The sequence below is a fragment of the Mus caroli genome, unplaced genomic scaffold, assembly GCF_978045245.1.
Source record: "Mus caroli unplaced genomic scaffold, Mus_caroli_1 scaffold_5, whole genome shotgun sequence".
In the NCBI taxonomy this organism is placed as follows: Eukaryota; Metazoa; Chordata; class Mammalia; order Rodentia; family Muridae; genus Mus; species Mus caroli.
The window spans coordinates 151,238,913-151,266,441 of NW_028227260.1; the positions used below are offsets into that span (position 1 = coordinate 151,238,913).

General features: G+C 42.8%; 1 protein-coding gene across 1 annotated transcript; it reads left to right on the top strand.

Moving 5' to 3' along the window:
• The first annotated feature begins 24,477 nt into the window (after positions 1–24,477).
• Usp27x (ubiquitin specific peptidase 27 X-linked) lies at positions 24,478–27,200 on the top strand. Its single transcript, XM_021153713.3, has one exon. It carries the CDS (start codon positions 24,728–24,730, stop codon positions 26,042–26,044), a length of 1,317 nt encoding a protein of 438 aa, XP_021009372.1. The 5' UTR covers positions 24,478–24,727; the 3' UTR covers positions 26,045–27,200.
• The last annotated feature ends 329 nt before the right edge of the window (positions 27,201–27,529 follow it).

Sequence of the window (27,529 nt, forward strand, 5' to 3'; positions counted from 1 at the left end):
AATGACTGCTTCTATTTCTTTGGGGGATATAGGGCTGTTTAGATCATTAACCTGATCTTGATTCAACTTTGGTACCTGGTATCTGTCTAGGAACTTCTCCATTTCATCCAGGTTCTCCAGTTTTGTTGAGTATAGCCTTTGGTAGAAGGATCTGATGGTGTTTTGGATGTCTTCAGGATCTGTTGTTATGTCTCCTTTTTCATTTCTGATTTTGTTAATTAGGATGCTTTCCCTGTGCCCTCTAGTGAGTCTGGCTAAGGGTTTATCTATCTTGTTGATTTTCTCAAAGAACCAGCTCCTTGATTGGTTGATTCTTTGAATAGTTTTTCTTGTTTCCACTTGGTTGATTTCACCCCTGAGTTTGATTATTTCCTGCCGTCTACTCCTCTTGGGTGAATTTGCTTCCTTTTGTTCTAGTGCTTTTAGGTGTGTTGTCAAGCTGCTAATGTGTGCTCTTTCTAGTTTCCTTTTGGAGGCACTCAGAGCTATGAGTTTTCCTCTTAGAAATGCTTTCATTGCGTCCCATAAGTTTGGGTATGTTGTGGCTTCATTTTCATTGAACTCTAAAAAGTCCTTAATTTCTTTCTTTATTCCTTCCTTGACCAAGGTATCATTGAGAAGAGTGTTGTTCAGTTTCCACGTGAAGGTTGGCTTTCTATTATTTATTTTGTTATTGAAGATCAGCCTTAGTCCATGGTGATCTGATAGGATGCATGGGACAATTTCAATGTTTTTGTATCTGTTGAGTCCTGTTTTGTGCCCAATTACGTGGTCAATTTTGGAGAAGGTACCATGAGGTGCTGAGAAGAAGGTGTATCCTTTTGTTTTAGGGTAAAATGTTCTGTAGATATCTGCCAGATCCATTTGATCCATAACTTCTGTTAGTTTCACTGTGTCCCTGTTTAGTTTCTGTTTCCATGATCTGTCCATTGGTGAAAGTGGTGTGTTGAAGTCTCCCACTATTATTGTATGAGGTGCAATGTGTGCTTTGAGATTTACTAAAGTTTCTTTAATGAATGAGGCTGCCTTTGTATTTGGAGCATAGATATTCAGGATTGATAGTTCCTCTTGGAGGATTTTACCTTTAATGAGTATGAAGTGCCCCTCCCTGTCTTTTTTGATGACTTTGGGTTGGAAGTCAATCTTATCTGATATTAGAATGGCTACTCCAGCTTGTTTCTTCAGACCATTTGCTTGGAAAATTGTTTTCCAGCCTTTCATTCTGAGGTAGTGTCTATCTTTTTCTCTGAGATGAGTTTCTTGTAAGCAGCAAAATGTTGGGTCTTGTTTGTGTAGCCAGTTTGTTAGTCTATGTCTTTTTATCGGGGAGTTGAGTCCATTGATATTAAGAGATATTAAGGAAAAGTAATTGTTGTTTCCTGTTATTTTTGTTGTTAAAGTTGGCATTCTGTTCTTGTGGCTGTCTTCTTTTAGGTTTGTTGAGGGATTACCTTCTTGTTGTTTCTAGGGCGTGGTTCCTGTCCTTGTATTGGTTTTTTTCTGTTATTATCCTTTGAAGGGCTGGATTCGTGGAGAGATAATGTGTGAATTTGGTTTTGTCGTGGAATACTTTGGTTTCTCCATCTATGTTAATTGAGAGTTTGGCTGGGTATAGTAGCCTGGGCTGGAATTTGTGTTCTTTTAGTGTCTGTATAACATCTGTCCAGGATCTTCTGGCTTTCATAGTCTCTGGTGAAAAATCTGGTGTAATTCTGATAGGCTTGCCTTTATATGTTACTTGGCCTTTTTCTCTTGCTGCTTTTAGTATTCTATCTTTATTTAGTGCATTTGTTGTTCTGATTATTATGTGTCGGGAGGTATTTCTTTTCTGGTCCAGCCTATTTGGAGTTCTGTAGGCTTCTTGTATGTTCATGGGCATCTCTTTCTTTAGATTTGGGAAGTTTTCTTCTATAATTTTGTTGAAGATGTTTGCTGGTCCTTTGAGTTGAAAATCTTCATTCTCATCCACTCCTATTATCCGTAGGTTTGGTCTTCTCATTGTGTCCTGTATTTCCTGGATGTTTTGAGTTAGGATCTTTTTGCATTTTCCATTTTCCTTGATTGTTGTGCCCATGTTCTCTATGGAATCTTCTGCACCTGAGATTCTCTCTTCCATCTCTTGTATTCTGTTGCTGATGCTTGCATCTATGGTTCCAGATTTCTTTCCTAGGGTTTCTATCTCCAGTGTTGCCTCATTTTGGGTTTTCTTTATTGTGTCTACTTCCCTTTTTAGGTCTAGTATGGTTTTGTTCATTTCCATCATCTGATTGGATGTGTTTTCCTGTTTCTCTTTAAGGACTTCTACCAGTTTGGTTGTGTTTTCCTGTTTTTCTTTAAGGACTTGTAACTCTTTAGCCATGTTCTCCTGTAGTTCTTTAAAGTCCTTCTTGATGTCCTCTACCATCATCATGAGATATGCTTTTAAATCCAGGTCTAGTTTTTCAGGTGTGTTGGGGTGCCCTGGACTGGGTGAAGTGGGAGTGCTGGGTCCTGATGATGGTGAGTGGTCTTGGTTTCTGTTAGTAAGATTCTTACCTTTACCTCTCGCCATCTGGTAATCTCTGGAGTTGTTATAGTTGTCTCTGTTCAGAGGTTGTTCTTCTGGGGATTCTGAGTATCCTCTGTCAGCAGACCTGTACAGACTAAGTTCGGCGGAGTCCCGGAGCCAAGATGGCACTCTCTGCAGGGCAGGTCTCTGTCCTCCGGCTGGGAGGGTGCCGGAAGTCTGCGGCCCCAAAAGGGTGCTGCCTCAGCGGCTCTGTGGCTCCTGCCTGTCCCAGAAGCTGTCTGCCCCCGTGGTCCCCACTCTGACCTGTAGAGACTAAGCTTGGCGGAGTCCCGGAGCCAAGATGGCGCTCCCTGCAGGGCAGGTCACTGTCCTCCGACTGGGAGGGTGCCAGATGTCTGCGGCCCCAAAAGGGTGCTGCCTCAGTGGCTCTGTGGCTCCCGCCTGTCCCAGAAGCTGTCTGCCTCTGTGGTCCTCACTCTAACCTGTAGACTAAGTTCGGGGAGTCCCGGAGCCAAGATGGCGCTCTCTGCAGGGCAGGTCTCTGTCCTCCGGCTGGGAGGGTGCCGGAAGTCTGCGGCCCCAAAAGGGTGCTGCCTCAGCGGCTCTGTGGCTCCTGCCTGTCCCAGAAGCCGTCTGCCCCCGTGGTCCCCACTCTGACCTGTAGAGACTAAGCTCGGCGGAGTCCCGGAGCCAAGATGGCGCTCTCTGCAGGGCAGGTCACTGTCCTCCGACTGGGAGGGTGCCGGATGTCTGCGGCCCCAAAAGGGTGCTGCCTCAGCGGCTCTGTGGCTCCAGCCTGTCCCAGAAGCTGTCTGCCCCCGTGGTCCCCACTCTGACCTGTAGAGACTAAGCTTGGCAGAGTCCCGGAGCCAAGATGGCGCTCCCTGCAGGGCAGGTCACTGTCCTCCGACTGGGAGGGTGCCGGATGTCTGCGGCCCCAAAAGGGTGCTGCCTCAGCGGCTCTGTGGCTCCCGCCTGTCCCAGAAGCTGTCTGCCTCTGTGGTCCTCACTCTAACCTGTAGACTAAGTTCGGGGAGTCCCGGAGCCAAGATGGCGCTCTCTGCAGGGCAGGTCTGTGTCCTCCGGCTGGGAGGGTGCCGGAAGTCTGCGGCCCCAAAAGGGTGCTGCCTCAGCGGCTCTGTGGCTCCTGCCTGTCCCAGAAGCCGTCTCATACCACATTTCTTAGCAGCAGATTTTTCTGGCATGGTTAGAGCTTTCCAAATTTGAAGTGACAACAACATGTCTTCCCAATTCTATGAGGGTCCCTGACTGATATGACTGTTGACTCAGAGTTTGGTTAATTCTAACCTGCTACTTTTGCTGTTTCTATTAGTTTGTAGCAATGCTACCCTCACTTTTTAAAGAAGTAAATCCACAGAGGCCTAATCCACTCCACTAAAGACTAATTCTTGAGAGGCAGGCTGAATATTATGCCTAAGCTCAGAGTGTGGTGTAAATTCACAAACTAGGTCTCCAGTTTAATTTTCCAGCAAGACCACTTAATGAATGGCAGATGATGACTCTCCACAGTTAGTGAAAAAGTAATGTTTTGTAGTTCTTCATCTATGCTACCAGTGGAGGTATTATGAAGGATTCTAGGAATAAAGCCACTAAAATAAAAAAAAATAAAAAATAAAATAAAATAAAATAAAATAAAGCCACAGTTGAGTATGCCACAATTTAAAATTTCTACTCTTAAAAATATTTGGCAGTTATTGATCCAAATCTTTCTGATCTAATGCTATGTGGGGAGATGTGCTATGCCTCTTTTTGGATGGTTTGTTTCTTGGCCCAAGATGCAGTAGGGGTGGTCTTGAGCATACTGTTGCTACACATGGTCAGAAGCTGTCAAGCTCTAAGAAGAAATCATCCATATTTTGGTCTGAGAATGTTTGGAAACTTAGAGTGAGAGAGTGCTTGTCTGATGGACAGTCTTTCTTTGGGAAAAATAATAAATACATTCCTGGTCAATGTTAATTGATAATGACAGTAAATCACAACCTTCCTTAACCTTGTGACCTGTTTCTTTGTCCATTGGCCAATAGAGAAATCGAGGATATAGCCAAGTAGTGGTGGTGCACATCTTTAATCCCAGCACCTGGGAGGCAGAGGCAGTCAGATCTCTGAATTCAAGGCCAGCCTGGTGTACAGAGTGAGTTCCAGGACAGCCAGGGCTACAAAGAGAAACCCTGTCTCGAAAAACAAAACAAAACAAATAAGTGTGTGTGTGTGTGTGTGTGTGTGTGTGTGTGTGTGTGTGTGTAGAAATCAAGGATTCATTATACTCCCTACCCCTTAGTCAATCTACTTAAAAATTAGCTCTCCTTGTAAATGGTCATGGTTGCTATTATCCTTCATCAAAATGATCTGGATAGTCTCTACTTCCCCCATGCCTGAAGGCAAAGGCTATGTTTAGAGTGCATGCCACATCTAGATGTTTCTATTGTTTTCCAATGCCTGCAGAATAACTATTCAACTGCTTGTCATGGTCTGCAAGGTCCTCTGTGATCTGGACCTAGCTTATGGCTTCAGACTTCTTTTCTGTACATCCCCCAGACCTCCACTGGCAAAACTGCTCTACCAGTAGTTTCTTAGAATAAACTCATTGAGGTCTCTTGTCATCCCAGAGACTTGACTTGCATTTCTCTCTGCCTGAAATAAGTTTCCCCAATACCTTGCTTGTCTGCCTCAAATACTGGTTATCCATGGAGGCTTCTTCATAGCCTAGCCTGAATCTTTTCTTCTCCTAAGGCCTATGCTGTATATTTGACCTCTTGTAGAAAATTGGATTTATGAGTTAGCTACCCATTTACTTTCCCCTGGGAAGTCATAATAGTGAATTGCACACTCTGTAAACTGAATTCTTGAAACATAAAGGGAATCCATATACTGTGTGAATGGAAAAGTGATTAATAGAAATGCCCCAGTCACTCCCTCAGATGTATTCTCTTACTCTCAGCCACTGGTATGAAACTCTATTTTGATTACTAATATGACCAACAAATTAGAAGCTAAAAATTTTCAATAATAAAGAGGACCAGGGGATATGATCCTGTTATGGTATGAGCATTAATGAAGCGAGGCCCTTTCCCATCCTGGTCTACCATACAAACCGTATGGGGATACTTCACAGGATCCAGAAAAAGGAATGAATTTCATAAGAGATAGAGTTTCTGATTTTTAAACTCTTCTAGTCGTATTGATTGTGTTCACACATGTTATTTAAGTAGATGTCACGTTACCTTGAGTCTCTAGAATTTATAGTTGCTACTCCAAGGAGCAGAAGTCACTTTAAACATGAGACAAGTCCTGGGAACCCACAGGCCACTCTGGCCAGGGAAGCAGGTAGGCTGACTGTAGATCTTCACTTGCCCCTCTTCTTCTCGAGGTACAATCTCCCAGTCTCACCCCAAGCTCTGTTGTGGAACATCTGCTGTGGCTTCCCTTCCCCCATTGCATCTATCTCTAGTGAATTACACAGATCTCCCCCTCCAAACTTCATTTCCCCTACCTATTGCTTTGTTCCAGCTCCCAACTCCAACAGGCACTCCTTGGAAACCCATAGGCCATTCTGACTAGGGAAGTAAGTAAGCTAATTGCAGATCTTCACCTCTCCCTCTATCCCTCTAAATTCAATCCCCATTATCATCCTCATATCTGTAGCAGACCTGCTGTGGCCTCTCCTCACACTCTGTCCTCATTCCCAGGTGACTAACCACGCAGATCCAAGAAGCCCCTGCTTTCCTCCCTCCTGTGAACTCCTTCAGTCCTCCCAGCCCATCCCCATTCCTCATTCTCAGGTCCCCAAACTCAGAAGTACATTTTACCTGGAATTCCTAGTGGCCATACCTATCAGAACATCAGATGAATTTCCTACAAGGCAACACACAGCCACCACATTCTCTTAACAACCAGAGAGAAAACAGAAAGCAAGAAACAAAATATCTACCCAAAAAAGACAAGACCAGATATCAGCACCTAGAATTGCAATCTTCCCAATCCCAAATGCCCAGATGCAAGTGTAAAAATACACTTAATAACAGCTAGGAAAATATGTTTGTACTAGAGCCTGGCAACCCTATCATAGTAGACTCAGAGTATTCCAACATAGCTGAAATATAAGAATCAGCCTTTATACATATGATTGAGGTCCTTAAAGAGAAAATGAATTCCTTAGAGAAATATTTTGAAAAGACAAACAGTGGAAGGAAATAAAGAAAACTGTTCAAGACTTGAAAGTGGATGTAGAATCAATAAAGAAATCCCAAACTAGGAAAAATATAGAAGTGAAAAATGTAGGAACTCGAACAGGAGCCTCAGAGGCAAGCATCACCAGCAGAATACAAGAGATGGAAGAGAGAATCTCAGGAATTGAAGACATGATAGAAGAAATGGATTCCTGGTGCAAAGGAAATGTTAAATCTAAAATAAAAATCATGACACAAAATATTCAGAAAATCTGGAACACTATGAAAAGACCAAATATAAGAATAATAGTAATAGAGGAAGTTCTCAAGAAGAAACCCAGGTCAAAAGCACATAAAATATTTTGAACAAAATCATAGAGTAAAATTTCCCTAACTTAAAGGAGGCTGTCAATGTTGACTGTCAATGTACAAGAAGCATATAAAATATCAAGTAGATTGGACCAGAAAAGAAAGTACCCTCAACACACAATAAAAAAACTAAACACAGAGAACAAAATATAATATTAAAAGCTGCAAGGGAAAAAGACCAAGTAACATATAAAGGCAGACCTATCAGAAGTAAATGTGATTTCTTAATGGAGACTCTAAAAGCCAGAAGATCTTGGACAGATGTTCTGCAGACTCTAAGAGACCACAGATGTCATCCCAGACTACTATACCAGGCAAAACTTTCAATAACCATAAACAGAGAAAATAAAATATTCCATGATAAAACCAAATTTTAGCCATGTCTATTTACCAACCCAGCGTGACAGAAGATGCTAACAGGTAAACACCAACCTAAAGAGGTTAACTAATCTAAGAGAGCACAGGAATCATCCCAGACCAGCCCGCAAATCAGAAGAGAAGAAACGCACACACACACACCCCAAAACAGGAACCAACAATCACTGGCCATTGATATCTCAAAATGTCAATGGCATCAATTCCCTAGTAAAATGACAAACTAACAGCAAGATAGATGCAAAAACAGGATCCATCCTTCTGCTGCTTCTAAGAACATATCTCAAAATCAAGGATATACATCACCTCAAGGTAGAGAGTTAGCAAAAGATATTTCAAGCAAATGGACCTAAAAAGTAAGATGGCATAGCCATTTTAATATCTGACAAAATAAAGTTCAAATAAAAACTAATCAGAAGAGATTTCAGGCAAACATCTCATCAAAGAAAACTTCTACCAAGAGAACACTGCAATTCTTAACACCTGTGCTCCAAACAGAGGGACCCAAGCTGATAAAAGACACAACTATTACAGCTTAAGTAACATATTGGCCCTCACACACTGATAATGGGAGACTTCAATACCCTCAATAGTCTCAATACTTCCATCAATAGACATTCTATTCAGACAAAAACTAAACAGAAAAATGATGGAGCTAACTGATGTTACAAACCAAATGTACCTAACCGATTTACAGGAAATTTCAACAAAGCATAAAATAATATATCTTATTCTCTGCATCTCATAAAACCTATTCTAAAATTGATCAAATACTTGGACACAAAACAAAACTCAACAGATAAAAAGAAATGTAAAATAATTCTCTGCATCCTATCAACCCACCACAGATCTTGCTGATGTCAACAACAATAGAAACAAAATCAAGAGGTCACAAACTGGAAAAGGAGTCAATGTATTTTTATTTGTAGATTATGTGATAGTATACATAAGTGACTTGAAAAATTACACCAGGGAACTACTACAGCTGATAAATACTTTTAGCATAATAGCTGGATACAAAATTAAGTCACAAAAGTAAGTAGTTCTATATATACAAATGATAAATGCTCTGGAAAGAAATCAGGGAATGACACCTTTCATAATAGCCTCAAATAATATAAAATATCTTGGGTAACTCTAACCAAGCAAGCAAAAGACTTTTATGATAAAAACTTCAGGTCATTGAAGAAATAAATTAAAGATATCAGAAGATGGAAAGAACTTCAATGCTCATAGATTGGTAGGATTAACATTTAAAAATGGATATCCTTCCAAAATGCAATCTACAGATTCAATACAATCTCCGTCAAAATTCCCACACAGCTCTTCACAGATCTTGAAAGGAATATTTTCAGCTTCATTTGGAAACACAGTGAGCCGGGCGTGGTGGCGCATGCCTTTAATCCCAGCACTCGGGAGGCAGAGGCAGGCGGATTTCTGAGTTCGAGGACAGCCTGGTCTACAAAGTGAGTTCCAGGACAGCCAGGGCTATACAGAGAAACCCTGTCTCCAAAAAACCAAAAACCAAAAACCAAAAAAAAAAAAAAAAAAAGGAAACAGAGTGAACCCAGGATATCTAAAACAATCCTGAATAATAACAGGACTGCTAGAGGTATCACCATCTCTGGTTTTAAGTTGTACTACAGAGCTGTAGTAATAAAAACAGCATTGTACTGACATAAAAATAGATAAATTCTTCAATGGAATCAAATTGAAGATCCAGACACAAACACACACACACACCTGTGAATACTGGTTTTTCATAAAGATGCTAGAAATCCACACTGGAATGAAGACAGCATCTTCAACAAATGGTGCTGGTCACACTGATAGCTACATGTAGAAGAATACAAGTAGTTGTGATCTTAGCCTTTAACAGCTGAGCCATCTCTGTATCTTGTGATGCTATGTTCGGTTGATGTCCCTGGAGGGCCTGCTCTTTTATGGGGGAGAGAAGGGGGAGTGTATCTGGGGGAGAGGGCATGTGTGTCAGGAAGAACTAGGAAGAGTGGACGGAGGGAAGCTTCAGTTGGGATGTATTGCATGAGAGAAAAGTAAAAAAAAAAAATGAAAAACTCAATTTGAAATAGATCAAAACCCTCAATATAAAACTGGATACACTGAACCGGATAGTAGAGAAAGTGGGGAATAGCCTTAAACTTATTGAACAGAACTCTATTAGCACTAAGATAAACCATTCATAATAGGGATTTCACAAAACTGTGACGCTTCTGTAAGAGAAAGGACACAATCATTTAGATGAAACAGCAGCCTAGAGAATGGGAATGGTTTTTACTAACTCCACATTTGATAGAGCACTAATATCCAAAAAATATAAAGAACCAAAAGAACTAGATATCAAGAAAACAAATAGCCAAATTTAAAAATGGGGTACAGATCTAAACAGAATTTTCAGAAGAAACTCAAATGGTTGAGAAACAAAGCAATGCTCTACATCCTTAGCCATCAGGAAAATGCAAATCAAAACTACATTGAGATTCTTTCTTATACCTCTCAGAATGGTTAGGATCAATAACATAACACAAGTGACAGATTATGCTGGCAAGGATGTGGAGCAAGGGGAAAACTCCTCCATTGCTGGTGGGAGTGCACACTTGTACAGCCACTATGGAAATCAATGTGGCAACTCCTCAGAAAGATGGGAATTGATTTACCCAAAGACCCATCTATACTACAGTGGTGGTTTGTATATACTTGGCCCAGAAATGGCACTATTTGGAGGTGTGGCCTTGTTGGAGTAGGTGTGTCACTGTGGGCATGGGTTTCAATACCCTAGTCCTAGCTGCCTGGAAGTCAGTCTTTTACTAGAAGCCTTCAGATGAAGATGTAGAACTCTCAGCTCCTTCTGTACCATGCCTGCCTGGATGCTGCCATGCTCCTGCCTTGATGATAATGGACTGAGCCTTTGAACCTGTAAGCCAGTCCCAAATATATGTTGTCCTTTTAAGAGTTGCCTAGGTCATGGTGTCTGTTCACAGCAGTAGAACCCTAACTAAGACAGCTACTCTTGGGCACATCCCCAAAAGATGCTTCATCCTACCACAGAGGTACTTATTCAATCACATTTATTGCTGCTCTATTCATAATAGCCAGAAATTGAAATGACCTAGATGTCCCTCAACAGAACATGGATAAAGAAATGACTATTACCCAGTCATTTACAAAAATTAAACCACAAAATTTGCAGACAAATGGATAGAACTGGGAAAAGCATTCTGAGTAAGGTAACACAAACCCAGAAAGACAAATATGGTGTCTATCCCCTTGCATGTGAATATTAGCTGTTAAGTCAATGATAACCAAGCTACAGTCTGTAGAACTTCAGAGTGTAGGTATAAAGTAAGACACTAGATGATTCAGATAGATCTCATTAGGAAAGGAAAATAGAATCAATAGTTATGGGTGGATTGGGGGCACGGCTGGAATGGGAGGATCTAGTGGGGAGGTGAGGGGAACAGGGGTTGAGGGAGGGAATATGGGGTGGGGGAGGGGATGGCTAAAATTAAGAGGTATTTGAGAGATAGTATGGAAATCTAATACATTAGAAGTTTCCTAAAATATAAAGAGTGTAAGAGCCAGAGAGGATCGAAGTCACCAGGAGAGCAAGGCCCTCTAAATCAACGTGAACATAGCTCATATGAACTCACAGAGACTTAGGCAGCATACACAGGGTCTGCATGGGTCTGCACCAGGTTCTCTCCCTCTCCCTCTCCCTCTCCCTCTCCCTCTCCCTCTCCCTCTCCCTCTCCCTCTCCCCCTCCCCCTCCCCCTCCCCCTCCCCCTCCCCCTCCCCCTCCCCCTCCCCCTCCCCCTCCCTCTCCCCCTCCCCCTCCCCCTCCCCCTCCCCCCCTCCCTCTCTCCCCCCTCTCCCCCCTCTCCCCCCTCTCCCCTCCCTCTCTGTATAATGGCATCCAGGCTAGTGTTTTTATGGGGTTCCTGAGTGAGTGAACTGATTCTTGTATCTTCTCTCAGACTTCGTTACTTCTGTGGGTTTGTCTTGTCCAAGTTCAATGTCACAGTCTTTGTTTTATTTTATTATATTTTATTTTGTTATATTTTATTATATTTTAGAAGTCCTTTCTTTTCTAATGAGAGTCAGAAAGGGACTGGATCCAGATTGTAGGAGCAGTAGGGAAGAACTGGGAGAATACAGGGAGGGGAAACCATAATCAAAATATATTATGTGAGAAAATCTATTTTCAATAAAAGGAAAACTAAAACATGAGACATCATCTAAAACTACTTTTTATTCCTATAAGGATGCTCTTTACTCCCACTGAAGTAACTCATGAATAAACCTATTTTAAAGGAAAATTATGTAAATAAAATACGTTAAATGAGCTGGGTTTAGTGGTGGTCCCATGCCTATAATCCTAGCCATCAGGAAACCAAACAAGGAGCATCATTTTGTTTGAGATCAGCCTAGGCTACTAGAGAATTACAGTCTAGGCTAATGTACAAAAGGCCCCCATGAATGCAACAAAACAAAAATCAAAATCCCTAAATCCAAGTAACTACTGCACACCATAAGGTTAGGGACACCATACGTTGTTGGGTCTTTGAGGGATCCCCTAATGATTACAGGACAAGAGAGCATCACAGTTGCTTGTATATATCTAACCTGAAAAAGGTCAAAAGCCAAAATATTCAGTACTGCTATTTAATATATATTGCTTTTGTACCATCAGAAAGTCAAACGATTGTAAACAAGGGGCCATCTGTATGAGTACAAGTAAGAGTAATATTAATGGGGTAATACTGAGTTTTGTGGTATTAATGAAATATGAGAACATTGCTAAATTTTAATTAGGTGAACTACTGTTCAATTTAGTGATACACATTTTCCTTGTAATTAAAGTTTAGCAATATTTTCATATTTCCTCAATACCACAAAACAAAATTCCATTTGACACATAACTTACATGTGTTCCAAATAAATATTTGGTCATGCCATGAATGACAAGATGAAGTGTCTTTGAGCACATTGCCTCTAAAAACAAAGGTGTCGGGACAGCCAGGTGGCTTAACAGGTAAAGCTACCTGCTGCAAAGTCTGGACCTGACTTGGGTTTTTGGGACTCAACATGCAGTGAGAGAAGGGACTCACAAAAACTGTGCTCTGAACTCCACATATGTGTGTACCATGGTATATGTACATATCCACAGTAAGTGAATGGGCAAATAACCGTGATTTAAGAAAAAGAAAAACCAAGATAAAATTATGCACACTTTCAGCGTATGTAAGTCGTAAAAGAAAAAGAGTGACTTAAATCTCCATTGCATTCTAGGAAGAGTTAAGTCTTGACAACTCAAGGATTTTTCTCTGTGTGCAGAGAATGGTAAGCTTTTCTCCATTTGGAGTCATATTAAATTCAGGATACATGCCCAATCTCGAGGCTGAGATAAAACAGAGATAAATATATTTGCAGCCTTAAAGGAAGGTGAAATCCCATTATTTGTAGCAAATTGAATGGAATTGGCAGTCATTATATTAAGTGGAACAGACTAGGTACAGATAGATATGTACCGCATGTCCTCATATGTGGGAACTAAAATCTGTTAACCTGAATGAGGACTCCTTCCCAGAGCTTGGGGATGGCTGATAAGGGGAGGCTGAATTTCTTCTTTGCAGTACTGGATGTCTGAACCTAGGGCCTTTCAAATGCTAAGCAAATCTTCTACCTCTGAGCCTAGGATTTTATCAGTGCACACTGTATATATCTGATAAAATATTATATTGCATTCCATTTGTATATAAAATTAATATACAGCAATAAAAAACTTCAAAGAAATTGGAGACTTTGAAAACCCTGTTAAAATCTATGACTGTTTGATAAAGCATGTAAAACATTTCTAAATCTAATGTCAAGTTTAGAATGAAGAAATAATGTGTGGGGCTGGAGAGATGCCTTCGAGGCAACAGTGTTTGCTGTTCTTCCAGAGGGCCTTCATGGTGGCTTACAACTGTCTGGAACTTCAGGCCAAGTGGACCCAACACTGTCTTCTGGACTTTATGGGCATCAGGCATACAAGTGGTACATAGACATACATAGAGGCAAACACACATGCATATAAAATAAAAATTTTAGAAGGAAGAATTAGAGTGTCGTTCAGGATAGCAAATGTGGAGGTTATATTCAATTCACATAAATCATCTATAGTGGATGAAGAAGCACACTCACATGAAAAGCTTCATATTCACACGTTGCCAGTCAGGCTTGGGTGGGGGCACATAAGTATATATATAGCTGAAGGTCTGTGGTCCAGAGGACATAAGAGATGTGAACTGATTCTCTATGTGTCCTCATTGCAAATACAAATTTAGCAAGAGCCCATAGAGTCTGGGGAGTCTTCTATGTTATGGGGTGAATGCGTTCCTTCCAAAATTCATGTTGAGACTTAATTCCCTTTGTGGTGATATTAGGAGGTGAGGTCTTCAGGGGGCATTTATGAAGGTTCTGTTCTTAAGGATGGCTCAGTACCTGATGAAAGGCTAGAGGAAAGTACTTTAGACACTTTTTGTTTTAATACCTTCTTCCATGTGGGATACAGCAAGAGGACCAGGCATCTTTGACAGAGAAGTATTTTTACACAATTGTATTATTATTGTTATAATTTACTAATAGTGTAATGAAGTAGCAATTTATGCTGAAAGTCTCTCAATTTTCTCAAGAAGTGGGTTTTGTTGTTTTTAGTTTTGAAATAGGCTGCTCCTGAACTCACTATGTAGCCTAAGTTGGCCTGCATGTCATAGTCCTGTCTCAGTCCTCTGAATGCTGGCATTACATGTATGAGCCACCACATCAGCTTAGGAAGTGACTTAAAAAGTTGATTTTCCCCCCAAAATAGCATCCAAGCAAAATATTATATTTGGCTGTTAAATTTCTTTAAAATTCTGTAATTGTACCATTATTTACCCCATCCTTTTAAAATGTCATTTGACATTGAGTAAATCAGATGTAGTGTAAAGAGTTCCACATTTTGGATTTATTTAATTGTTTTATAATGGTAACATTGAACTTATTCTATTTTCTGTGTTCACCATAAGCCATTGACATTAGACAATTGATTGGATTAATTTCCATGTTTTTTTTCCTTTTGGCACTGATGCCTAATAGAAGGGGCTGTGTGTTCCCTACTATATTGTGCCAGGAGGAACATGATATGCATTTGTCTCACCCTCTGTGATAATTCAACCTTGATCAATGTTTCAAGTTGGAAAGTTTCCCACATCATTGAAAAAAATCATTCATGAGTATTGTCCTAGACTGGAGAAGATTTCAACATCCAAAGACATTTGACTCCTAAGCACTGTATACAAATCTATTTATGGGCACCAAGATTGTTCAGTGCGTAGAGCACTTATTGCTAATCCCAGCAACCTGAGTTTAATACCTGGAACCTCTGTGGTGGAGAGAGAAGACTGACCCCTGGAGATTGTCTTTTGATCTCCATATGCTTTCCATGGCACATGAGCCCCGCCCCCATAAAATACATAATTTTTTTTAATTAGGTAATTTCCTCAATTACATTTCCAATGCTATCCAAAAAGTCCCCAATTTCAAAATTTGGTTTTGTTCTCCATATTACATGTATGTTTGCATCATAACTAAGTTAATCAGCTCCTTAGCAGTAGATATTCCCCCTGCAGCCTGTGCTATTGCACACCCTTGCAATGAATGTCTTTCCATTCTTCAGCTAGTATGCCTTTGGTTTGGGTTCTTTTTTTTTTTTAAGATTTATTTATTTATTATGTGAATACACTGTAGCTGTCTTCAGACACACCAGAAGAGGGCATCAGATCCCATTACAGATGGTTGTGAGCCACCATATGGTTGCTGGGAATTGAACTCAGGACCTTCAGAAGAGCAGTCGGTGCTCTTACCCGCTGAGCCATCTCTCCTAGTTTTGGTTCTTAAAAGTAGAATTGTTGAATTGAATAGGGAACACATAATTTTGTCACACACAACTCAATTTCTCTCTGTTAAGGTTATATAATTTTGTTTGCATTGCTCTTTGTGGGTTTCAGCAAATAAAATGGTGATTAAGAAGATTTTTATCCACCAATTTGAATGCAGTCTAACAACCTTGACTACTCTATCGAAGCTTTCAACCCTGCTAGAAGGGAAGAAAAGCACAAGAAGCCAGATTCCACAGTTTAGTGAGTAAAACTGCAGAAACCATTTCACTGTGCTTCCTCTCTTTTAAATTTATTTTTATTCTATATGCATTCATGCTTTGTCCTCATTGAGTGCCAGACCTTGTGGAACTGGAGTTACAGACAGTTGTGAGCTTCCATGTGGGTGCTGGGAATCAACCAGTTCCTCTGGAAGAGCAGCTACTGTTCTTAACTGCTGAGTCATTTCTCCAGACATTCGTGGTGCTTCTTTTCAAGCTCAGGCCCAGAGTAAACCTAGGTCTTGCAGGGCCAACTTCAAGTACTGGCCACAGATCAAGGGTTCCAGTGTTTCTTCCTTTTCCTTTTCCTTTTCCTTTTCCTTTTCCTTTTCCTTTTCCTTTTCCTTTTCCTTTTCCTTTTCCTTTTCCTTTTCCTTTTCCTTTTTTTCTTGCTCTCTTTCTCTTTTCTTTTTTTTTTTTTTTTTTTTTAAGACTGGCTCTTATGTAGTCCAGGTACTCTCTAAGTCTCCAAGAATAACCTTGGACTTCTGGGTGGTGTTCAACTCTGCCTGTTTTATACTGTTTTTGGAATCAAACCCAGAACTCTTTGCATGCTAGGCAAGCAGTATACCAATTGAGCTACATCCCCAGCCCCTCCAGTATTTTCTTAAGATGCAAAGTTAAGTGGTTGTACATGCACACAGAAAGATTATTAGAGAATATGCGATTCCGGTAGGGAGAGAATCAAAATTGTAAACCAAACGAGCCTGTAGAACTATAGTCAACACTTAAAGATGGATGGAGACTGGGAACAGACTATTTCGTTGGAATGTGTGGCAAAAACTGAGGAAATGGTGACTTGGGACGAGATGCAGCATAATCTTCATCTTTGTGGCAGTTCCCACGCCATGCATTTGTTTCCTTTTTTGACTCTTTTCATCCAGAGAAGGGAATGGGCTATTGGAAGCCCACGCAAGAAGGCTACCTGGAGCCAGATCGATGTGTGCTAAAAGGAAGCTTTCAGTCCTCCCACTTTCTATCTTTCCTATAACTCCAGGCTCACTGCTGTTTTCTGGAGCCTATGGTGAAGCCAGATAACCCCAATTTCCAGTTCCCTGGATACTTACTAGTAAGGCTGCATATGTATGGGGGTGGGGAATCTATAAGGGCACTCTGCTTTGATGGGAAGCTGGAGCTGCTGAGTTGACTGTTAGTCATCATAAATGAGCCCATAGATTGGCAAGTCCTAACTTTAGAGAATTTTGATAAGGTCCAAATGTGCCAGATAGTGCTCAGCTCCCAGACTCCCAGACTTGCTTGTTCTGTGTTTGGATTTGCTATTTTCTTTTTGCTCTTTCGTTCTCCCTCCTCCTCCTCCTCCTCCTCCTCCTCCTCCTCCTTTCACTTATAGAAAGAAGACTTTCCAGTCAAGGATGAGAAACAAAGGGCTTGGGAAAAGTAAAAGACAAACATCTCATTATTGAAATTAGATTTATTCTGAGTAGGAAGAAGTATAGAATATAGGTAATAAACATAAGCAAATATAAGGTATTTAGTTTGTAAAGAATGTCCCTGTGGATGCTAAATAATACCACTGAGCTACATCACCAGACCTTTAAACATTTTGTTGTGTTCTAGTCCTCCTGTGAATAGCGACAATAACACTATGATATTAGTTAGCGCTTCTATCATCAGTGTGTTATAAAGGTAAATAGCATAGAAAATGACTTATAAAATAGTACTCGGCATACTATTAGCTATGTTTGCTATTGTTATTATTAGACTATAATTATTGTATGAAAACCATAAATCATACCATGTCATTGCTTGAAAAACCCATGGATAATTCTCGATGCAATTGCAATAAAAGTCAAATGTAGTGTATAAGGCTCCAGATGATCAGGACCCTGGTTGTACTCTCATCCTTGTCTGAGACCATTCTTCTCTTTCTTGGTATCAGTCTCAAGCTGTTCTTGCCTTATTTTCATTTCCTGAAACCAAGCTTGTTCTCTCTTCCTTTCCCACTCCTCTCTCCCTCCCCTCCCCCTCCCTCTCCCCTTCCCCTCTCCTTCTCTCTTTTGCCATGGGCTCTTTGCCCCATCTCTATAAACGGGAAAAAATAACTTTCTCAAAAATAAGATACTGGAATCAAGAATCCATAAGCAGGCTGAAGATATATCTCAGCGGCTGAAAGCACTGTTTTTGTTTTGTTTTGTTTTGTTTTGTTTTGTTTGCTTTGTTTTGTTTTGTAGAGGACAGGGATTCAGTTCCCAGCACTCATAATCATCTGTAAGTCCAGTTCCAGGGTATGTGATGCCCTTTTTTGACCCACACAAGCACCAGGTACACACATGGTGCACAGATATGCATTTAGGCAAATCATTCATACAATACAATAAAAATAATCTAAAATATTTTTTAAAGTTTGAGAAATGTGTCTACATAATAATCTTAAACTTATGGCAAGAATAAAATACAGCAGTGATAAATGGCATATAGTATAATCAAACGGAAAAAAAGCTAAGAGCTTAGGAGTTAGGAGTTAGGAGTTAAAACTCTATATTCTAGACACTAAGTTTGAATCCCAGATTTATCCTAATCAGTCTGTTAATATGGGCATTATATTTGTCTCACTTTCCTTGAAATGAGGAGCATCACAGTATTTTCTTCTTAAAATTGTAGCAAGGGTTAAGCACATTAAATAGACTAATAGGTGACATACTTCTGGGGCCATTTAAGTGTTGCTTAAGGTGGTTAATAATTTAGAAGAAGCCAGGCTTGATGGTGCATGACTTTAATTTCAGCACTTGGGAGGCAGAGGCAGGCAAATTGCTGTGAGTTCATGGCCAACGTGGACTACATAGTGAGTCCTATGACAACCAGGGCTGCATAGTAATACCCTGCCTTAAAAAACAGAGAACAAAAAGCAACACAAAGAATTTATAAGAAAACTAAGCAAAGGGTGTGACTAAGCAATTCACAAGCAAAGGTAAAACAAAAAAGCCAGCAGACATATGAAAATATAGAGGACTCTAGTTATGATAAAAATTCTTTTTCTTATTCTAGAAAGAATTAACTATACAAAAATCTGAAGTAGATATTGAGAGTAGACGAATGGGCAATTTCTATTCAAGGAATTAGATTAATTATATGACTGTATATGCATGTATAATATTTAATATATCCATGGAGTGGCTATTTAACACATCATGTGATGATGGTGTTCTAAAGAAAAACAGAGCAGGGACAATATACTACTTTATATAGTGCTCCAGTAAGGACTCTGACATAAGGTGACATTTAAGGACGTTTAAGCAGTAAACTAAAGCAAGCAAGCAAGAAAATCATGAGGATTTCCTTTTTATATTAAAATAGTTACATCTAATTGTCTATTTGTGTCTGCTCACAAGCACACATGTGCAATGGCATGCGTGTGGAAGTCAGATGACAACTTGTGGTTGTCTCCTTCCATTATGCAGGTCTCAGGAATTGAATGCAGGCTATCAGGTTTGGTGGCAAATGGCTTTGATGCACTGAGCTATCTCACTGTCTCAAGCCATGAGAGTTTCTAAGGGAAGAGATTTCCAGCCAGAAGAAATGAGGGTGTAGGCCTGGAAGCAGTAGTACGCATCATCTGTTTGCTGCAAGGCCAAGCTGATAGGCAGAGAAGTCTAAGCAACCAAGGAGATATTTGATAGTGCCTGAAAGGCCAGGATAAAGACTTGCAACTAGGCCAGGAGTGACGAAGACTACCTATGGTCATTTAACACATAACTTGGACCCAAATAACAATGACTTCAAAGGTTGACATCGATTCTAGGATATTATTTCCTTAATTATTTTATCTTAAATGTATGCTTATGTTTTTATGCTTACTTTAATGTTTTGCATGTATGTATATCTATGCACCATGTGTGTTGCTGTTGTCTGAAAAGGCTAGAGGGGGCATCAGATCCCCTGGAACTGGAGTTACAGATGGTTGTGAGCTGTCACATGGGTCCTGGGAAGGGAACCCGGGTCTTTTGGGAAAGATTCGGTGTTTTAATTGCTGGGCCATCTCTTCAGCCTCTGAGTCTAGCATATTATTGACTGTACCCACAAGAAAGAAACCAAACTGCTGCTGAATGTATTTATAAAGTATCGTTTAAAGACTCCAGCAATATTTTAACATAAGGAACACACCCAGAAGTGATTAGATTGTTGGTCTTTCCACTGTGACTTGTTACAAGATGGTTTCCACTATAGTCACTAACTCCTCACTTCCAGGAGGAAGAAAGGGGAAGGGAAGGGGAAAGATGCCTCTTACTCTTTCATATTAACTTAAAGATTATCTTGTAAAACCTCTCATAAAAAACTCATTGTAATTTTATTGGGATTTCATTAACTGTGTGTAGCAATTAGAGAATACACCTGCATAGTATAGTCTCATTAACCTTTCATAAATGAATATATATACATATATGTATATATACTTACATTTGCATAGAAACTTTATCACAAATTTCAGAGAAACAGAGGCAGAATTGGATGTGATCAGTGAGGAAGAGACAGGCTTTCACTTTTCACACCAAGCCTTCTATACATTAAAAAATTCTATGCATTTTTAAAACTCTCTCTCTCTCTCTCTCTCTCTCTCTCTCTCTCACACACACACACACACACATGTAACTTTTATGGCAAGAAATATAAAATGAGACACTTTCAAAGTGGAGTGTGCATTACCCAAGAGTATGAGAAACTAAAGGGAATCAGTTTCTGCATCTTTCTATTTTATATGTAGTGTTTTAAAATTGATCTGCCAGAGAACATAGTTGTGATAGAGGAGTCAAGCTGGTTCTCTTTTTCCATCTCCACTTTCACATGTTTCTTTTTGCACTTACAAAAGAAAAGCGCCTTTTCCCATCCTGAATCTCACCTGCGTGCACTACCCTGCGGTGTAAAATCCTCAGGGTGCCAGAGAGACAATTCCGAACACCACATCTACGGTGAACCAGCAAATTGCTCTAACAGTGAATGGGAATCGAATCTTTTTGCACCTCAGATGGTTCCTAATTGTTTGCTTCCAATAAAATGGAAGGAAACCCCAGTGGAGTCCTTAGCTGAGAAATCACAAGAAAGAGTTTTGAAGCTAAACCATTGTGTGATATTTCCAAAAGGATGCAAAGGCTTGCATGATGTTTCTAAAAGAAATGCCTATTCCCATTTAGAATGAAAGAGGTCTCTCTGTGTTCACATTCAGCCAAACACACATTAGGAAGGACATGATGCTCAGTCCTGTCTCATTCTAGCAAGAAGCAATATTCATCCATGGAAACAAGCATCCATCAAATCACTCTAACTGCAAAAGTGTGTGGTATTGGGTCAGGTTTTGCTGTTGTTGGAAGACTAGAGAAGAATTAAAAACTCCAGGAGAAAATAAAACTTGCAACTGTCAAAGAGCTCTGTTATGAGTTTTTAAAGCAGATGCTGGTGGCTCTCAACTCACCAATGTATTTAGGATTCACCAGATTTGTGTAACGTACTGACATAACAGTTTTATTTCTGAAGGTTAACACTTGTCAGAAATTACGTTTTTGCAGCCAAGTGACATTTACGATGCAAAATTTTAGATGTCAACCAAAAACTGTGCGAAGGAGACCACATTTTTCAAAATATTTTTAGAGAGCATTTTGATATAAACCAAGTTTTACATAAACACACAAAAAATTACTAGGGATTGTCATTTACTCTTTTGCCACCTTGTGGACAGAACAGTATTTTAACTCCTAGGTTGACGAAGCTGTCTTTCTTAAGGTCTTCTGTAGGTTTATGCAGGTCTTTGTGAGGCAGAGACGGTGATATCTGCCCAGGACTAAGTCCAGACTATACAATCTCTATACCTCTAAAGATTATGGTGACTTGTATCACTGGTGATTAAAGCAAAGGAAGAATACAATGAGGAAATGAATGTAAGAAAATAATCACTAAGTTGCAAAATTTCCAATGAGGGGCAACTTTTTTTTTAAAAGAAAATTATTTATTTATTTATTTAAATATTTGGTGCTTCTTTTCTGCTAGTTGTCCTAAAGCCACTTCTTTAGCATGCGTGTTCCTTTTAGGGAAGCCAAATCTGACTCTAATCCTGGGGTGTCTTTGGCTCAGTCCTGAGTCCCTAGCTCTTAGTACATAGTACACAGCTCTTAGTGCCTGGCCATAGATGGTGGGGTGAATGATGGCAGAGCCGCCCACTTCCAGAGTTTGCTGGCCTTGGTAGTGTCCAGGTGCCTCTGTGAGCATCACAGGAAGCTGATGAGTAGTGGGGCAACTGGGTTACATAGCCATTATTCAGCAGCAGGACTCCTAAGTATGGCGATCTTTAGGTTTCTTTGTTGGTTGGTAGCCTGTGACGATAGGATGAACGTTCTCCTTCCTAGCCTTCTTCACTCGTGCTCCATGAGCTCAGTCATTCTTAGCAGCTGCATCATTCCTTTGGTAGCCATACTGGTTGGACTTCCTCTAGTTGCAGGTGACAAAGGGCAGGCATTTGTTGGAAGGACGCTTCAAGGAATTGAAAACAGAGCTGACTTAGGGAAGGCGGGCACTAAGGTAGCCTTAGGCTAGCTAGGAACCACACTGCCTCCATAAGGGCTCCAGCTCCCTGACTAATCCCCAAGGAGTATGTCTTTGCTTCCTCTATGAAGCATGACTCAGGTGGAGGCTGATTTCCAATGCTGACCAGGGATGCTTTGCAGACAGCAGAGCCCCCTAGAGTAGGACCATCCATGTGCACCAGGTACAGCAGGCTGTCACACTGAGGCACTGGACTCTTCTTAGCTCACTCTCTCCCCACATGTTGATCCCTGCCTTTGGCTGCACCCTCCAGAAGCAGCAGTTGGAGCTGCTTCTGACATCCCTACACTCTGCCCAAGACCTGAGCTGTTTGTTCTGGACTCATTCTTCCTGGGCTCTATGATGCTCTTTTCCATACAGCGGGCCCCCAGACTCTCTCCTCACTGGCAGCTCCAAATTGGCAGCTTCCTACGTGCTGCCCACCCGAGACTCTGCTAAATCTTAAGAGTCTTAGACTTTGTAGTTTGGGTTCCTTTCAGCGTAAGGGAGGTGCAACCTGTAGGAACAGCCTTGCAGTGTCTGGTTTCCCCTGCTGGCCTTGGAGTGACGGTTTCTGCCCACAGGCTGCTCAGTATCTGGAGTGCTGTATCTGGAGGCCAGCTGTCAACCAGTCATCCCACCCCGGGCCTTTGGAGCCTGAGTGGGAGGCAAGGAGCCAGCACAGGATGGGCTGATAAGTTACTCAAAGAGACATGTCCCTTCAGGTGGAGCGGCCTTGGGAGCACTGTTGTCCCTCTAGATCTGGGGTCCAGGCTGGTCCCCAGTAAAGTTTGAGCTTCATCGTTTCTGGGAGAGCAGGAGCTGGACCTAGAGGGGAGACTGAGACATGTTGGGGGCACGTTCAGCTGCTGGAGGCAGGTTCAGCCGCTGGAATGATGGATGTCGGAGCTCCCGCCTTTATTCTCAAGTACCACCCTGTGAAGGGATATTTTATGGCCTCAGAAACGTTTCTAGACAAGACAACCCTTCGGCCCCCCGCCCCACAGGCTAGGGGAAGCTGCACCCTTGAGGGCAGTACTAGAGGGGAGGAGACCGCTTAGGGGGTCAGAGCAGCGATTGGAGCGGAGAGCTGGAAGCGCCTTAAAGAGACTGCGCGGTCCCCGCCCCACTTCCCGCCAGCCTCAATGAATTAGAGCTGTGTTTCCCAAACTTGCCTGATCACTAGCAGTTTCTCCGGCCCTAGTTAGAGATCCAGGTTCCGGAGTACCTCCCTTCAAGAGTCTGATTCAGTAGGCCTGCGGGTGGAGCCGAGGAATCTGTAATTTTAACACGCTCCCCCACGTGATTGTCGTGAACCAGCAAGTTTGGGAAATATTGAATTAAAGGAAACGGGGCCTGGCTGCAGAAGCGGCCTCCGCTAGGGGGCTTCGGCGGGAGCATTCCCGGGGGCGTCGCCTGCTTCCGCTGCCGCCTCCTTCAGTGAAAGTCCCTTTTGGGTCCAGCTGCCACAACCACCGCGCTCCCTCAGTCCGGACGGGGACACCCCAGGTCTGCGTGGCCCCCGCGCCACCACGCCCAGTGGCCGCCCGAGCCCCACGAGCAGGGGGAGGAGCCGCAGCCAGTGGAGGCGGAGGAGGCTGGAGGAGGCGGAGACGGCGGAGACGGGAGAGAAGGCATAGAGGAAGGTGGAGGCGGAGAAGGTGGAGGGGAAGGTGGAGGCGGCCGGGAAGGTGGACGCCACCGGGAAGGTGGAGACAGCAGGGAAGGTGGACGCCACCGGGAAGGTGGAGATCGCGGAGGGTCCGGGCCGCGGGGCTGAGCTCAAGCTGGAGCTGGAGCAGGAGCCCAAACCGGAGCCCGAGCCGGAGCCCGAGCGGGAGCCCGAGCCGGAGCCCCAGCCAGAGCCGGAGCCGGAGCCCCAGCCAGAGCCCGAGCCGGAGCCAGAGCCCGAGCCCGAGCCGGAACCCGAACAGAAGCCGGAGCCCGAGCCGGAGCCCGAACCCGAGCCCTTACAGGAGCCTGAGCCTGAGCCTGAGCCTGAGAGGCAGCCCGAGAAGGAGCCGAAGGATGAGAACCCAGCGCAGAGCGGTGTTGGCGGCAGCGGCGACGAGGTTCCTCCCCCCACCCTTCCCTCCGACCCTCCGCGCCCCCCTGATCCCTCTCCGCGTCGCAGTCGTGCCCCGCGCCGCCGACCCCGGCCCCGGCCCCAGACTAGGCTTCGTACCCCGCCGCAGCCTAGGCCACGGCCCCCACCCCGGCCCCGGCCCCGGCGTGGTCCTGGGGGCGGATGCCTGGATGTGGATTTTGCTGTGGGGCCACCAGGTTGTTCCCACGTGAACAGCTTTAAGGTGGGAGAGAACTGGAGGCAGGAATTGCGGGTTATCTACCAGTGCTTCGTGTGGTGTGGAACCCCAGAGACCAGGAAAAGCAAGGCAAAGTCGTGCGTCTGCCATGTGTGTGGCACCCATTTAAACAGACTCCACTCTTGCCTTTCCTGCGTCTTCTTTGGCTGCTTCACAGAGAAACACATCCACGAGCACGCTGAGACAAAACAGCACAACTTAGCGGTAGATCTTTATTATGGAGGCATATACTGCTTCATGTGTAAAGACTATGTGTATGACATAGACATTGAGCAAATTGCCAAAGAAGAGCAAGGAGAAGCCTTGAAATTACAAGCGTCCACCTCGACAGAGGTTTCTCAGCAACAGTGTTCAGTGCCCGGCCTTGGGGAGAAATATCCCACCTGGGAAACGACCAAACCTGAGCTAGAACTTCTGGGGCACAACCCACGGAGAAGAAGGATCGCCTCCAGCTTTACCATCGGCTTACGAGGACTAATTAATCTTGGCAACACGTGTTTTATGAACTGCATTGTCCAGGCCTTGACCCATACGCCAATACTGAGAGATTTCTTTCTCTCTGACAGGCACCGGTGTGAAATGCCCAGCCCTGAGTTGTGTCTGGTCTGTGAGATGTCTTCGCTCTTTCGGGAGCTGTATTCTGGAAACCCATCTCCTCATGTGCCCTATAAGTTACTGCACCTGGTGTGGATACACGCTCGTCATCTAGCAGGGTACAGGCAACAGGATGCCCACGAGTTCCTCATCGCTGCGCTAGATGTCCTGCACAGGCACTGCAAAGGTGACGATGTTGGCAAGGTGGCCAGCAACCCCAACCACTGTAACTGCATCATAGACCAAATCTTCACAGGTGGCCTGCAGTCTGATGTCACCTGTCAAGCCTGCCATGGTGTCTCCACCACTATAGACCCATGCTGGGACATTAGTCTGGACTTGCCTGGCTCTTGCACATCCTTCTGGCCCATGAGCCCTGGGAGGGAGAGCAGCTTGAATGGCGAAAGCCACATCCCAGGCATCACCACCCTCACGGACTGCTTGCGAAGGTTTACAAGGCCAGAGCACTTAGGAAGTAGTGCCAAAATCAAGTGTGGTAGTTGCCAAAGCTACCAAGAATCTACCAAACAGCTCACTATGAAGAAGTTACCAGTAGTTGCCTGCTTTCATTTCAAACGGTTTGAACACTCAGCAAAACAGAGGCGCAAGATCACTACTTACATTTCCTTTCCTCTGGAGCTGGATATGACACCATTTATGGCGTCAAGTAAAGAGACCCGGATGAATGGACAGTTGCAGCTCCCAACCAATAGTGGGAACAACGAGAATAAGTATTCCTTGTTTGCTGTGGTTAATCACCAAGGAACCTTGGAGAGTGGCCACTACACCAGCTTCATTCGGCACCACAGGGACCAGTGGTTCAAGTGTGATGATGCCGTAATCACCAAGGCCAGTATTAAGGATGTGCTGGACAGTGAAGGGTATTTACTGTTCTATCACAAACAGGTCCTGGAACCTGAGCCAGAAAAGGTGAAAGAAATGACTCCACAAGCCTACTGAAGCACCACACAGGCCTACCTAGAATGGAAGATGACACTAGTACTACACCAGGCATCGAGATTTAATTGATTTATGTGACTGAGGCTGATGGGCCTTGCCGAGTAAGAATTGAACAGTATCCAGTGTCCCAAAAAGTCCTGATCAGAAGAGAAATAAATAGGAGGGGAGGGAGAAGAGGCTCTAGTCTAAGCAGTCATGTGAAGGAAATTAAGTGGCAGGAATGTTCTGGATGGGGAAGGGTAGGCAGAGCAGGGAAATTGTGACACTGGTTCATATCCTATATTCCTCCAAAAGATTGTGTGGGAAGGTGTAGGGGGGAGGGGGGTGGTGTTGGGGTGTGTGTGTGCTCTTGTAACCGTAAAACATCTTTCTCCATGGGTGTTTCAGCTTCAATTGACCAATCATGTAACAGCCACATGTTTGTGGGGGGAGGGTACTGAAAAAGTTTCTTAAAATGTAGCCCATTGTGTACATGGGGATGAAAGCAGAGACATGGAGGAGACCAGGATATCTCATTGACAAACACCTTTGCCAGTTTCTTTGTATTCGTGATTTTTGTGCTATAAAATGCAGTATTAAAAACAAGAAAGCTCACCTGGGCTAGCGAAAGAAGAAATAACCGGGCTTATGGAAGGGGAGCAGCAGTTGCTCCAAAAGTAGAGAGGGCTAGAAATGCTGTAAGATAAGCAATTAACAAGGACAGGCCTCAGCTGACAGTGTAGGTGTGTGTGTATGTGTGTGTGTTTATGTGTGTGTGTGTATTTTTTTTAAGCTGTATGATATACTTGAGCAAATCAGTGAACCTCTTTGTGATTCTTTTCTCATCTGTATCATGCAGATAATTCCTACCTTAAAGGGTCGTTGTTAAAGATAAATGATATACAATGTGTCAAAGTCAAAGGCTTGAAACTTTGTAGAGACTCAGTAAACTGTTTGTTGGCTCTGAATCTGAATTTTATTTGGACTGGGCCAGAATGTATCGGAGGTGAATACCAATCCCACCTGAGACCTGTGGACAGAAATGACACCACCATGTCACATGCAGTCATAAACAAGATCAATCTTAACTCTTCCCAGGGCAGTGGACCCCACTGTTGTGTATAGGCCACCATAATCAGTGTCATACCTCAGATTGATTGGGGGCAGAGGAGCACAACTATCACATTTTGTCCCTTTAGAAAGACAATGCCATTGTTTTAATGACTCAGGCATCCACCCAATAGTGTTTGGTGGTTTGGGGTGTTTTGTTTTGCCTTCAGAAAGCATTGTGAGCGTAGCTTCAGTATTTACCAGCAAGCAGAGATCAGAAGACTTCCACAATTCAGGGCTCCATCAGCTTAGCGATGCTGGCAGAATGGCTTGCTCCACTGGACAGAGCAGCCTGCAGAGAGGTAAGCTGAAACAGATGGGAACACCTAGGGATAGGGAAAACTCCGTGCATCCTTTCCTCAGCCCTGGAAAGTCCTGGGAGTCAGCTCAATGTGG